Consider the following 16,615-nt stretch of genomic DNA (forward strand, 5'->3'; position numbering starts at 1 on the left):
AAGATGTAGTGATATATGTAGAAAAACATGTAGTAATAGAGGTAAGTTATAGATGTAGAAATGGATGTAGGGATAGATATAGCAATAAATGTAGGGATAGATATAGTAATAGATTTATTAATAGATGTAGTTATAGATGTATTAAAAGATGTAGTTATAGATGTAGTAAAAAATTAATAGTAGTAATAGATGTAGTAATATATCTACTAATAGATGTAGTTATAGCTGTAGTAAATCCTTTGTGTAACAACACTCGTTAATTTATCTCTAATTTTGTCTACATCCGAAGTATAACAAATTGGTAATGCCGAGTATCGCAAACCGTACCGAAACGTTCCAAAGGGCGATAATGTGTCACGCTGTAAACTTGGGAAGGAACAGCCGTCTATTTTTGAAGATACATACGCTGTTTCCAATCCAAGTGGACACCTACGCTCACAGACACACTTTACTGTTGGTAATTACCAGACCAACTTTACGTGCCTACTCCCACATTTAAATCATCAGCTACATCACAATTGAGGTTTAAAGATCAAACAGCCCTATAACGAGGCGACAGAATATCTACGGACTATAGGAATTCATTAACCAAGAAATACATTTCCTCCTGGCTTTCAGGGCCATATAAACTTAAACCAAGTAGGCCTGTTGATTTTTAACGGACTTTATTGCTACCATCCATTATAATTGGTCGCTGTACCAGCCATTTTGTGGGGTTTGCACATGGATATAAATAGTCTGTATACTTTGATTGGCTCGCTAGCATTATTTATACGCAGTGATTGGTAACCTGTTGTCTGTGATGTCACCATTCGTAGAGGTACCATTGGGGAAGTTGTTTGCGAACACAATGTAATTGATATTAGAGAGATCCCAATGTTCATAAAGGATTGTTGGACATCGTTCTGCTATTGACCGCACCGTGGCGCTGTTGTTTGGTTTTGGTCGGAAATAGATAAAATCAGAGAGACATGCGTTTAAGAACTAACACTTAACACCAAATTATATATCTCATGAATTAATTCTCGGTATAACTACGCGAGCTTCAACATACCCATCTATCTCATACTATAACTGCTTATACTAAAAAACAATGCTGTTGGTAGTCCTCTTAGCTTTTTGGGAAGCTAATTCTTCGTTCCGTGGTAACATTCGCACTGATTTCTGGCAGCGTACGTGATATACAGCCGCAATACAAACCCATATCGTAGGCAGCCTCCACACGACGCGTCTGTGTGAAACCCTTCCTTCGAATATCAACATTACCTCGCAGTGTATCTGTTTTAAATATAAGCCAATTTAACCAGTGTTGTCAGGTTCGACACCTTAAATTCAGTATCCAGTATTGATTAGTCGGACAAAGCAGTTTAACATTCTCATATCTCTTACGTAGTGGTTAAATACGTTTTCGCTGTGGAGCAGCAAGACAGAGCGACAATGATAGAGAAGTAGGGGGTAAGATAGATCACCTGTGGGGAGACCTCTCTGTCACAGGGACACCTGTCAGGGTGCCATACGACAAAGATAGACGGAGGGGGTATTCTCTAATGAAAGTATGGATCTACAGGATTCTATATCCACACTATTTGTTTCACTGTTTTATGCACAGAAGACGATTTGTCACTTCTAGTGCCATTTCCGGTTATCTGATGACGTCACTTAATCATCTGACACGAGCTCCCCATAGAGAAATATAACGGCTTGGAACAAGACATGAGAAATCGGGTCATCATAATGTTTAACATCGGTAATGGACAAAGTGACACAAATCAAAGTCGCTGTCGAACATCTTTGTTCCCCCGAGTTTGATAAAACTAGCAAAGTGTCAGAAAAAACACTTACCGCGACTAAAGGTATAGCCTGCCATCATATAGCGTGATATTAAACTATAACAATAAATATAGACCATTTAACACGGAATCTCCTCATTGATCTTCAAGTAACATGGTGCAGACAGCCAGGACACCGTCGTTAAACCAGTAACTGTTTCACCATTTGTATGTCAAACCAATGATACGAGAGGAGCAAGTAAACCTTAGTTTACTATGTGAGTGGAATTGTTTATATCTACCGGTGTGATTCCCCTTAGTGTAATTGTTAGGATCTTCGTGTAAACTCAAAATCTCTATATACAATGTATGAAAGAGTGATAATCTTGATTACATCACGATTGTGATGTCATATATGCTAAATTTGGGTTTGAGTTAAAAACAGAGATTCTTGTCTGTCATAAATGATGCTGTCACAATCACCGGCTAGACAAAATGGAGGTAAAGCCCAACATGTAAATGGTTAATAGCTCCGATCTACCGGGTACTTGTTGTGTTGTCTGATCACTATGTTCGTTGGTACAGTAACACTGGTGTTATCGACTCCCATCCCTTTAGATGTGGACAATCACGAGTACTTAATCTCTCCCAGACAGTTTATAGGCGCTCGGGGGAACCCTGTATATGATGGCGAAAATATCATGCCGGCAGTGTCTGTGTGTATATCAGTCATATAACAAATCACTTAAATTGAACAATAAAACATCCCCCAGCCGTATACGAATCCAGCGCTTGGCGACTCGTAGTGATAAAGTATTTGAACTTCGCGACTCCCGCGTAATGCAACCCACGCGATATAGCCTAAGTACATAACATTTGCCAAAACGAGGTCCAATTCATTCCCCTTATTGTGATATGATTCATCCTTACGAACAATTCGACTCTAATGAAACGAGTCAAACAAATACTATCAATGAAAATGTATTCGGGGACGTTCAGAAATAACTCATTTCTTGTCTTCACTTTAATCGGTGAAATTCACAATCGTGTAAATCGCGATTTTGGTAACAATGTCTTGACTATCGAATCAATTGCAAAATGAAAATGTTATTAAAAGACAACATATCAGCGATATAGCTTAAACTTAAAATGTCGGACATGACGAGCTCTTTATTTACCTGTTCTGGCGAGTAATACAAGTCGTCCAAGAGGGACACAATGGCATGCCTAGTATCACCAACGAACTCAAAAAAAATTCTCAACGGGAAATGTAAGCCTTTTCAATGTGTTTTCAACATTATAGTTAACACTCACCTTTATCGAAGTGCTTGTATCATCGTAAAACGCATTCTTGAGTAAGAGATTTCTTAACAACAGAACGATACTACTTTATACGTTGCAGCATGTTTTACTGGTTAAAAAACATGGAGTAACGGGTTAGGCTGAATGTAAAAATGGCAGTGGTACTTTTGTTTCAGAAGGACAGTGGTAGGCTAGCTGGCTTCTACAGACAATGGCATGTTAATGACATCTTTCAATTTGTACAACCGGAACATCGTGACTGCCCATGCGGGCAGATTAAAGGACCAACTTTGTGTCATATAATTATGAACATATTTTAAGCACCAAACATGTTTTCAAAGTACAGTGTACTCTTTAAACCACGCGAAAGCGGTTTTACTTGCATTAGAACTAAAAACATACCTACTAGTTATAATTTAGATCCACCCCTTTTCAACTGATATAAGGGGAACAACTCTCGTAACCTAACGGTATCGTTAAATTATAAACTACATGTAATTAGTAGCCAAAGTTTTGAAGAGGGCATGCGCTCGCCAGTTTGCTCTCTAGCTAGAAGACCGTATTGCCTTGGTAAAATTATTGTCACAAGGCTGTACTCTCTGAAACTGTTACCGTATTCCGGAAATGGACCCATGTACTGGCAATATGTAGGAAAACTACGGCACGGAATCCTTTCTCTCTAACGCGAAACTGTTCTTCATAGAAAATTAGAAGTCGGCTCCTATACCAGGTTGATCTTCCTGGACGTTCTTCACCAAGACACAGTGTTATTATCGTTATTGGTCAAATTAATCGCTGTCTGTCCAGACTGCGTGGCTACAATTTGATTTAATCGTTTATAGGTATTTTCACGAGAATTAAGTTTAGTATATTTAAGTACTTATATATATATGCATAGGTATGATGTGATGTTCTGCAAGGAGTTGAACAAGTAATAAAAATGGTTGAAAAAAGTAAACACACTTTTATTTGTCTCCAATACAGCAGACTTTCGGCACATCATACCGACCCGCATGCTGTGGTTTTATGAGAGATGACAAAAAATCTACAGATAACACGATACATAATATACAGATAATCAATGGTGTACAGTGTCAATCTGGGGTCGAAATCCTCACACTCAATAGGACTCCAGTAGACAATTCAACAACACATTCGGCCGTGTGATGAAGTTCGACTAAAAAAACAAAACAAAAAACCCAAAAAACAAAACTAGCAAATACGTCTGTTTAGTACAATTTTCTACGCATATCATTAGGTTCGGATGTGGCCTGAATATTAATTTATGAACTATGCTGTAACTAGAATATTACAGACAGACATCTCCGTGTGGTACAAAGTAGTAGTACGACTGTTACAGTAATATTTTTTTCCGGATGATGCAGTATAATTTCTCCGTGAGGTACAGTACATAAGTTCGGCTGTAACTATCGCATCTATCCGTTAGGTACGGTACATACGTTCGGCTGTAACTATCGTATCTATCCGTTATGGGTACAGTAAATAAGTTTGGTTGTAACTAACGTATTTCTCCGTGAGGTACGGTAGATAAGTTTGGTTGTAACTAACGTATTTCTCCTTGAGGTATGGTACATAACCGTTAGGTACAGTACATAAGTTCGGCTGTAACAAACACATTTCTCCGTGAGGTACGGTACATAAGTTCGGCTGTAGCTATCGCATCTATCCGTTAGGTACGGTACATACGTTCGGCTGTAACTATCGTATCTATCCGTTATGGGTACAGTAAATAAGTTTGGTTGTAACTAACGTATTTCTCCGTGAGGTACAGTACATAAGTTCGGCTGTAACTAACGTATTTCTCCGTGAGGTATGGTACATAACCGTTAGGTACAGTACATAAGTTCGGCTGTAACAAACACATTTCTCCGTGAGGTACGGTACATAAGTTCGGCTGTAGCTATCGTATCTATCCGTTAGGTACGGTACATAAGTTCGGCTGTAACTAACGTATTTCTCCGAGAGGTACAGTACATACGTTCGGCTGTAACTTACGCATTTCTCCGTGAGGTACAGTACATAAGTTTGGTTGTAACTAACGTATTTCTGCGTTAGGTACGGTACATAAGTTCGGCTGTAACTATCGTATCTATCCGTTAGGTACGGTACATAAGTTCGGCTGTAACTATCGTATCTATCCGTTAGGTACGGTACATAAGTTCGGCTGTAACTAACGTATTTCTCCGTGAGGTACGGTACATAAGTTCGGCTGTAACTAACGTATTTCTCCGTGAGGTACGGTACATAAGTTCGGCTGTAACTTACGCATTTCTCCGTGAGGTACGGTACATAAGTTCGGCTGTAACTAACGTATTTCTCCGTGAGGTACAGTACATAAGTTCGGCTGTAACTAACGTATTTCTCCGTGAGGTACGGTACATAAGTTCGGCTGTAACTAACGCATTTCTCCGTGAGGTACGGTACATAAGTTCGGCTGTAACTAACGTATTTCTCCGTGAGGTACAGTACATAAGTTTGGTTGTAACTAACGTATTTCTCCGTGAGGTACGGTACATAAGTTTGGCTGTAACTATCGTATTTCTCCGTGAGGTACGGTACATAAGTTCGGCTGTAACTATCGTATTTCTCCGTGAGGTACGGTACATAAGTTCGGCTGTAGCTAACGGAGTTCGGCTGTAACTAACGTATTTCTCCGTTAGGTACGGTACATAAGTTCGGCTGAAACTAACGTATTTCTCCGTGAGGTACGGTACATAAGTTCGGCTTTAGCTAACGAAGTTCGGCTGTAACTAACGTATTTCTCCGTGAGGAGGTTAGGTATTTCTCCGTGAACTATCGTATTTATCCGTGAGATAAAGTACATAGATTCGGCTACAACTTGTAAGGTAGACGTCATTAATGTGCAGCACAACATTCGGTATTCCGTATTACATCCAATTTGTAGTGTTTATTTCCATACCAAAGGGAACATAAAGCATAATACCGAAATTGTTTTTATCTCACAGCTTTGAAAATCAATACTGCATACAATATGTATCTGGTAAGACGTATACGTGCTATTAATTGGTATTGTTATGCCATATTTCTTCGACTGGATCAGCACTCGGAGCTACGGTAGTTTAATTCTATGGCAGTAACAACACGTCATTCCCATTGATATGGTACGGACGGTCTCCAACTTACCATACCAGATATTACACAACCAACTGTTGGAAATTAAACATTTACGTTTTTTTCTGAAAGAGTTAAATTATGGATTTTGATTAACACCTGAGCCCCTATAAAGTTCATCTTTGTGTGACATATATTCAAAATGTTGGATTAGAAAAATTAGGTTACTTACTGTCTCGAACAGAGATTTCCACTTCTGTAAAAGGAAAGTAAAACCAGTTAGAACAGAAAGCGATGTAATTACACTGTATCAACAAAAAACAATACAACAAGGTCAAGGTCAACCTCAGGACAATCTAGTAACCGTGAACCTCTGGACAATCTAGTAACCGTGAACCTCTGGACAATCTAGTAAACCTGAACCTCTGGACAATCTAGTAACCGTGAACCTCTGGACAATCTAGTAAACATAAACCTCTGGACAATCGAGTAACCGTGAACCTCAGGACGATCTAGTAACCGTGAACCTCAGGACAATATAGTAACCATGAACCTCAGGACAATATAGTAACCGTGAACCTCAGGACAATATAGTAACCGTGAACCTCAGGACGATCTAGTAACCGTGAACCTCAGGACAATCTAGTAACCGTGAACCTCAGGACAATATAGTAACCGTGAACCTCAGGACGATCTAGTAACCATAAACCTCAGGACAATCTAGTAAACATGAACCTCAGGACAATCTAGGAACCATGAACCTCTGGACAATATAGTAACCGTGAACCTCTGGACAATCTAGTAACCGTGAACCTCTGGACAATCTAGTAACCGTGAACCTCAGGACAATCTAGTAACCGTGAACCTCTGGACAATCTAGTAACCGTGAACCTCTGGACAATCTAGTAACCGTGAACCTCAGGACGATCTAGTAACCATGAACCTCAGGACAATCTAGTAACCGTGAACCTCAGGACAATCTAGTAACCGTGAACCTCAGGACAATCTAGTAACCGTGAACCTCAGGACAATCTAGTAACCGTGAACCTCAGGACAATCTAGTAACCGTGAACCTCTGGACAATCTAGTAACCGTGAACCTCTGGACAATCTAGTAACCGTGAACCTCAGGACGATCTAGTAACCGTGAACCGCAGGACAATCTAGTAACCGTGAACCTCAGGACGATCTAGTAACCGTGAACCTCAGGACAATCTAGTAAACCTGAACCTCTGGACATACCCCTTATCTTATTATATTTACAATCTAATGTAAACGTGATGATTTATATTGTAGTAAACATGTTTGTACAGAAAATTTAATAATCATACTGATTGCGGAATCAAATTGATGGCTTTGGTGAATATCATTGATATTTCAGAAGAATGGAGGTACATCGGTATGCTTAACTAGCTCAAATTAAATGTCTAACGTACACATACAATAGGTAAACCGACTTTGTATACAACAGCAGAACATTAAGGAACATGAAGACAACGGGAGACCATTAAACAAGTAACGACAAATATAGAATATACCACGGGAGACCATTAAAAAGGTAACGACAAATATAGAATATACCACGGGAGACCATTAAACAGGTAACGACAAATATAGAATATATCACGGGAGACCATTAAACAGGTAACGACAAATATAGAATATACAACGGGAGACCATTAAACAGGTAACGACAAATATAGAATATACCACGGGAGACCATTAAACAGGTAACGACAAATAAAGAATATACCACGGGAGACCATTAAACAGGTAACGACAAATATAGACTATACCACGGGGGACCATTAAACAGGTAACGACAAATAGAGAATATACAACGGGAGACCATTAAACAGGTAACGACAAATAGAGAATATACCACGGGAGACCATTAAACAGGTAACGACAAATAGAGAATATACCACGGGAGACCATTAAACAGGTAACGACAAATATAGACTATACCACGGGGGACCATTAAACAGGTAACGACAAATAGAGAATATACCACGGGAGACCATTAAACAGGTAACGACAAATATAGACTATACCACGGGGGACCATTAAACAGGTAACGACAAATATAGACTTTACCACGGGAGACCATTAAACAAGTAACGACAAATATAGAATATACCACGGGAGACCATTAAACAAGTAACGACAAATATAGAATACACCACGGGGGACCATTAAACAGGTAACGACAAATATAGAATATACCACGGGAGACCATTAAACAGGTAACGACAAATATAGACTATACCACGGGAGAACATTAAACAAGTAACGACAAATATAGAATATACCACGGGAGACCATTAAACAAGTAACGACAAATATAGAATATACCACGGGAGACCATTACATAAGTAACGACAAATATACAATATACCACGGGAGACCATTAAACAGGTAACGACAGATATAGAATATACCACGGGGGACCATTAAACAGGTAACGACAAATATATAATATACCACGGGAGACCATTAAACAAGTAACGACAAATATAGAATATACCACGGGAGACCATTAAACAGGTAACGACAAATAAAGAATATACCACGGGAGACCATTAAACAGGTAACGACAAATATATAATATACCACGGGAGACCATTAAACAAGTAACGACAAATATAGAATATACCACGGGAGACCATTAAACAGGTAACGACAAATATATAATATACCACGGGAGACCATTAAACAAGTAACGACAAATAAAGAATATACCATGGGAGACCATTAAACAGGTAACGACAAATATATAATATACCACGGGAGACCATTAAACAAGTAACGACAAATATAGAATATACCACGAGAGACCATTAAACAAGTAACGACAAATATATAATATACCACGGGAGACCATTACATAAGTAACGACAAATATAGAATATACCACGGGAGACCATTAAACAAGTAACGACAAATATATAATATACCACGGGAGACCATTACATAAGTAACGACAAATATAGAATTCACCACGGGGGACCATTAAACTGGTAACGACAAATATAGAATATACCACGAGAGACCATTAAACAAGTAACGACAAATATAGACTATACAACGGGAGACCATTAAACAGGTAACCACAAATATATAATATACCACGGGAGACCATTAAACAGGTAACGACAAATATACCACGGGAGACCATTAAACAGGTAACGACAAATATAGACTATACCACGGGAGACCATTAAACAAGTAACGACAAATATAGAATATACCACGGGGGACCATTAAACAGGCAACGACAAATATAGAATATACCACGGGAGACCATTAAACAGGTAACGACAAATATACAATATACCACGGGAGAACATTAAACAAGTAACGACAAATATACAATATACCACGGGAGACCATTAAACAGGTAACGACAAATATACAATATACCACGGGAGACCATTAAACAGGTAACGACAAATATACAATATACCACGGGAGACCATTAAACAGGTAACGACAAATATAGAATATACCACGGGAGACCATTAAACAGGTAACGACAAATATATAATATACAACAGGAGACCATTAAACAGGTAACGACAGATATAGAATCTACCACGGGAGACCATTAAGCAGGTAACGACAAATACAGAATATACCACGGGAGACCATTAAACAGGTAACGACAAATATATAATATACCACGGGAGACCATTAAACAGGTAACGACAAATATACCACGGGAGACCATTAAACAGGTAACGACAAATATAGACTATACCACGGGAGACCATTAAACAAGTAACGACAAAAATATAATATACCACGGGAGACCATTAAACAGGTAACGACAAATAAAGAATATACCACGGGAGACCATTAAACAGGTAACGACAAATATATAATATACAACGGGAGACCATTAAACAAGTAACGACAAATATAGAATATACCACGGGAGACCATTAAACAGGTAACGACAAATATACAATATACCACGGGAGAACATTAAACAAGTAACGACAAATATAGAATATACCACGGGAGACCATTAAACAGGTAACGACAAATATAGAATATACCACGGGAGACCATTAAACAGGTAACGACAAATATACTACGGGAGACCATTAAACAGGTAACGACAAATATAGAATATACCACGGGAGACCATTAAACAGGTAACGACAAATATAGACTATACCACGAGAGACCATTAAACAGGTAACGACAATTATAGAATATACCACGGGGAACCATTAAACAGGTAACGACAAATATAGAATATACCACGGGAGACAATTAAACAGGTAACGACAAATATAGAATATACCACGGGAGACCATTGAACAGGTAACGACAAATATAGAATATACCACGGGAGACCATTAAACAAGTAACGACAAATATAGAATATACCACGGGAGACCATTAAACAGGTAACGGCAAATATACCACGGGAGACCATTAAACAGGTAACGACAAATATAGAATATACCACGGGAGACCATTAAACAGGTAACGACAAATATAGAATATACCACGGGAGACCATTAAACAGGTAACGACAAATATAGACTATACCACGAGAGACCATTAAACAGGTAACGACAAATATAGAATATACCACGGGAGACCATTAAACAGGTAACGACAAATATAGAATATACCACGGGAGACCATTAAACAGGTAACGACAAATATAGAATATACCACGGGAGACCATTAAACAGGTAACGACAAATATAGAATATACCACGGGAGACCATTAAACAGGTAACGACTGATATAGAATATACCACGGGAGACCATTAAACAAGTAACGACAAATATAGACTCTACCACGGGAGACCATTAAACAGGTAACGACAAATATAGAATCTACCATGGGAGACCATTAAACAGGTAACGACAAAATTTAATATAGAATATACCACGGGAGACCATTAAAGTTTTTACTTATATAACCTTTGAAGTAATTACAATGAAACGTGTCAATAAAATTTCCAGATGATCTTTAGTGCCATTTAAGCAATGAATTGTCTTGATATGGTTTATATGGCCGATTTAACTTTCAGAGCTTTGCAGGCAAACAACATCTATATTCATGGAATGACGTCACGATTTGGTGTCAGTTATTCTCGCATATACTGCAAATCTATCTTCTTAGTTTATAACGTAGCTTTGCCATCCAGATGCGTTATATATTCTAATAGAAGTCAACAAATGAAATCGTTATTGAGGTCAATGAAAACATGGATGTAGATGTCCTTTAGTCTCTGTAGTAGCCGCAAGTCGAGGGCAATTTATCGCCCCGAGACCAGACAACATGATAAGGTTCTCGAGGGGAAGTGACAGATTTAGTATATAAAATGTCTTATGGGAACCAGTGGACACTTCGAATATGTTTCTCCCTCTCTGATATTGGCACCATGTAATTAATCTGTTAAATAAAACTACATTCAGTTCAGTAATACATGTACATATATATATATATATCACATGTTTATTGTCATTTCTTATTATACTACAGTGCCACTAAGAGATCCTGGTGTATCGTACCTCCCGACGACAGCTATACATTACCGAGTATACCTTAGTAACAGGGCATGATCAAACCTTACCAAATTAAAACAATGTTACAGAAATGAAAACCGACATTTCCCAATTAAACATCACATGACGTACTTAATTCATGACTTTATACAATCCTGACCGATAAACCATATAGAGTTTATGCTGGATGTTGATAATCCCCGGTTGTCATGTTCATTAAAACAAAAATGCTACAGTGACCCAACATCTTACAGTACTCACGTCTATTTGGTGATTGGTGAGGGACTGGATATAAACGAGGTCAACATCGTTAGGGGGCCGTGACGTACTTCCTCTTCCGGTTGTTGATACACTTCCCCGTCCATTTGTGGATGTACTGCTCCGTCCAGCGGTCGAACCGATCGTTGAAACACTTTGACGACTATACGTGGATGTGCTTCCCACCCGTCTCCCTCGCCCAGGGCTAGGTGTTTCTCCTCCCTCCATCGGCAACACCGTGGCAACCGACATCATGTCGTGGGTGGGATAGGCTCCTGTACGAAATCAAGGTTTACAGTGGTTGAAGGATAATCGAACAAGTCCAACAGGAAACGCAAAACACCATCTTTAGTCTAGCAATAGACAGAACAAAAATCGGGCTTTTAAACGAAATATCTCCTTATATTTTTAACGCTTTATAATTCCTACTCAAAGAAAATAGACAGTATTCATAAAAACATCAGAAATATTTCTCAAAGGAATTATGACTGATTGTATCACTATGAGTATCGCTACTTTCAATCTAACAGGAGTCTTCTGTCGGCGTTTAAACTTTGATGGCCACGGAATCGCGGGACAAATGGAGACTCTCACGCAGCGGAGGAACGACTCGTCGACATCATACACTCCGTCTCTACACTATAACTGCTGGCTAATCATGCAATCGAATCGGATTGTTGCAATTGTACGAATTTTAAAAAAATGCATTTACACCCAGGGGATAACCATTAACATTACTATATTGGTTCCTCTGAAATCAACTCCTGTATATCCCTACACGAATTCTCTTTTTACACCATAGTGCACACTAACATACAGAAAAATACAGATAATAAAAACACAAGTCATAAATCACAACGACAGCTGTCTGAGATCTTTAGGCTGTTTATCGAGTGCTGGAATAATATGAAATTCCTTCAATTAGCAAACATTGGGCACCAACAAGCCTTTCAAGTGTTCTTAAACGCTTTTACGTGAAGCACACATTATTATTACATTACACAGGCCAAACATACCACAGTATGTGTTTTAAATCTACTACATACGCGGAGAAACGATATGGCATTAACAGTTGTAACAATTACATATATCGACAGTGATAACATTGACAGATATCGACAGTGATAACAGTGACAGATATCGACAGTGATAACATTGACAGATATCGACAGTGATAACATTGACAGATATCGACAGTGATAACATTGACAGATATCGACAGTGATAACATTGACAGATATCGACAGTGATAACATTGACAGATATCGACAGTGATAACATTGACAGATATCGACAGTGATAACATTGACATATATCGACAGTGATAACATTAACAGATATCGACAGTGATAACAGTGACAGATATCGACAGTGATAACATTGACAGATATCGACAGTGATAACATTGACAGATATCGACAGTGATAACATTGACAGATATCGACAGTGATAACATTGACAGATATCGACAGTGATAACATTGACAGATATCGACAGTGATAACATTGACAGATATCGACAGTGATAACATTGACAGATATCGACAGTGATAACATTGACAGATATCGACAGTGATAACATTGACAGATATCGACAGTGATAACATTGACAGATATCGACAGTGATAACATTGACAGATATCGACAGTGATAACATTGACAGATATCGACAGTGATAACATTGACAGATATCGACAGTGATAACATTGACAGATATCGACAGTGATAACATTGACAGATATCGACAGTGATAACATTGACAGATATCGACAGTGATAACATTGACAGATATCGACAGTGATAACATTGACAGATATCGACAGTGATAACATTGACAGATATCGACAGTGATAACATTGACAGATATCGACAGTGATAACATTGACAGATATCGACAGTGATAACATTGACAGATATCGACAGTGATAACATTGACAGATATCGACAGTGATAACATTGACAGATATCGACAGTGATAACATTGACAGATATCGACAGTGATAACATTGACAGATATCGACAGTGATAACATTGACAGATATCGACAGTGATAACATTGACAGATATCGACAGTGATAACATTGACAGATATCGACAGTGATAACATTGACAGATATCGACAGTGATAACATTGACAGATATCGACAGTGATAACATTGACAGATATCGACAGTGGTAACATTGACAGATATCGACAGTGATAACATTGACAGATATCGACAGTGATAACATTGACAGATATCGACAGTGATAACATTGACAGATATCGACAGTGATAACATTGACAGATATCGACAGTGATAACATTGACAGATATCGACAGTGATAACATTGACAGATATCGACAGTGATAACATTGACAGATACCGACAGTGATAACATTGACAGATACCGACAGTGATAACATTGACAGATATCGACAGTGATAACATTGACAGATATCGACAGTGATAACATTGACAGATATCGACAGTGATAACATTGACAGATATCGACAGTGATAACATTGACAGATATCGACAGTGATAACATTGACAGATATCGACAGTGATAACATTGACAGATATCGACAGTGATAACATTGACAGATATCGACAGTGATAACATTGACAGATATCGACAGTGATAACATTGACAGATATCGACAGTGATAACATTGACAGATATCGACAGTGATAACATTGACAGATATCGACAGTGATAACATTGACAGATATCGACAGTGATAACATTGACAGATATCGACAGTGATAACATTGACAGATATCGACAGTGATAACATTGACAGATATCGACAGTGATAACATTGACAGATATCGACAGTGATAACATTGACAGATATCGACAGTGATAACATTGACAGATATCGACAGTGATAACATTGACAGATATCGACAGTGATAACATTGACAGATATCGACAGTGATAACATTGACATATATCGACAGTGATAACATTGACAGATATCGACAGTGATAACATTGACAGATATCGACAGTGATAACATTGACAGATATCGACAGTGATAACATTGACAGATATCGACAGTGATAACATTGACAGATATCGACAGTGATAACATTGACAGATATCGACAGTGATAACATTGACAGATATCGACAGTGATAACAGTGACAGATATCGACAGTGATAACATTGACAGATATCGACAGTGATAACATTGACAGATATCGACAGTGATAACATTGACAGATATCGACAGTGATATCATTGACAGATACCGACAGTGATAACATTGACAGATATCGACAGTGATAACATTGACAGATATCGACAGTGATAACATTGACAGATATCGACAGTGATAACATTGACAGATATCGACAGTGATAGATATCGACAGTGATAACATTGACAGATATCGACAGTGATAACATTGACAGATATCGACAGTGATAACATTGACAGATATCGACAGTTATAACATTGACAGATATCGACAGTGATAACATTGACAGATATCGACAGTGATAACAGTGACAGATATCGACAGTGATAACATTGACGGATATCGACAGTGATAACATTGACAGATATCGATAGTGATAACATTAACAGATATCGACAGTGATAACATTGACAGATATCGACAGTGATAACAGTGACAGATATCGACAGTGATAACAGTGACAGATACCGACAGTGATAACATTGACAGATATCGACAGTGGTGACATTAACAGATATCGACAGTGATAACATTGACAGATATCGACAGTGATAACATTGACAGATATCGACAGTGATAACATTGACAGATATCGACGGTGATAATATTGACAGATATCGACAGTGATAACAGTGACAGATATCGACAGAACATTGACAGATATCGACAGTGATAACATTGACAGATATCGACAGTGATAACATTGACAGATATCGACAGTGATAACAGTGACAGATATCGACAGTGATAACAGTGACAGATATCGACAGTGATAACATTGACAGATATCTACAGTGATAACAGTGACAGATATCGACAGTGATAACATTGACAGATATCGACAGTGATAACAGCGACAAATATTGACAGTGATAACATTGACAGATATCGACAGTGATACCATTGACAGATATCGACAGTGATAACATTGACAGATATTGACAGGGATAACATTGACAGATATCGACAGTGACAACATTGACAGATATCGACAGTGATAACATTAACAGATATCGACAGTGATAACATTGACAGATATCGACAGTGATAACATTGACAGATATCGACAGTGATAACATTGACAGATATCGACAGTTATAACATTGACAGATACCGACAGTGATAACATTGACATATATCGACAGTGATAACATTAACAGATATCGACAGTGATAACATTGACAGATATCGACAGTGATAACATTGACAGATATCGACAGTGATAACATTGACAGATATCGACGGTGATAACATTGACAGATATCGACAGTGATAACAGTGACAGATATCGACAGAACATTGACAGATATCGACAGTGATAACATTGACAGATATCGACAGTGATAACATTGACAGATATCGACAGTGATAACAGTGACAGATATCGACAGTGATAACATTGACAGATATCGACAGTTATAACATTTACAGATATCGACAGTGATAACATTGACAGATATTGACAGTGAT

At 38.1% G+C, this 16,615-nt stretch overlaps 1 protein-coding gene across 1 annotated transcript in view; it reads right to left on the reverse strand.

The window, feature by feature from the left end:
• Positions 1-16,615, reverse strand: part of LOC117329280 (rhomboid-related protein 3-like) — a 50,845-nt gene that overhangs the window by 33,373 nt on the left and 857 nt on the right. Inside the window, exons 2-3 of the mRNA XM_033887147.1 lie at positions 11,960-12,231; positions 6,397-6,420 (exon numbers count right to left, since the gene is read on the reverse strand). Of these exons, the coding sequence (XP_033743038.1) occupies positions 6,397-6,420; positions 11,960-12,211 (276 nt within the window). The 5' untranslated portion in view covers positions 12,212-12,231. The remainder of the gene's footprint in view (positions 1-6,396; positions 6,421-11,959; positions 12,232-16,615) is intronic.

This window comes from Pecten maximus, chromosome 1 (assembly GCF_902652985.1).
Source record: "Pecten maximus chromosome 1, xPecMax1.1, whole genome shotgun sequence".
Lineage (NCBI taxonomy): Eukaryota > Metazoa > Mollusca > Bivalvia > Pectinida > Pectinidae > Pecten > Pecten maximus.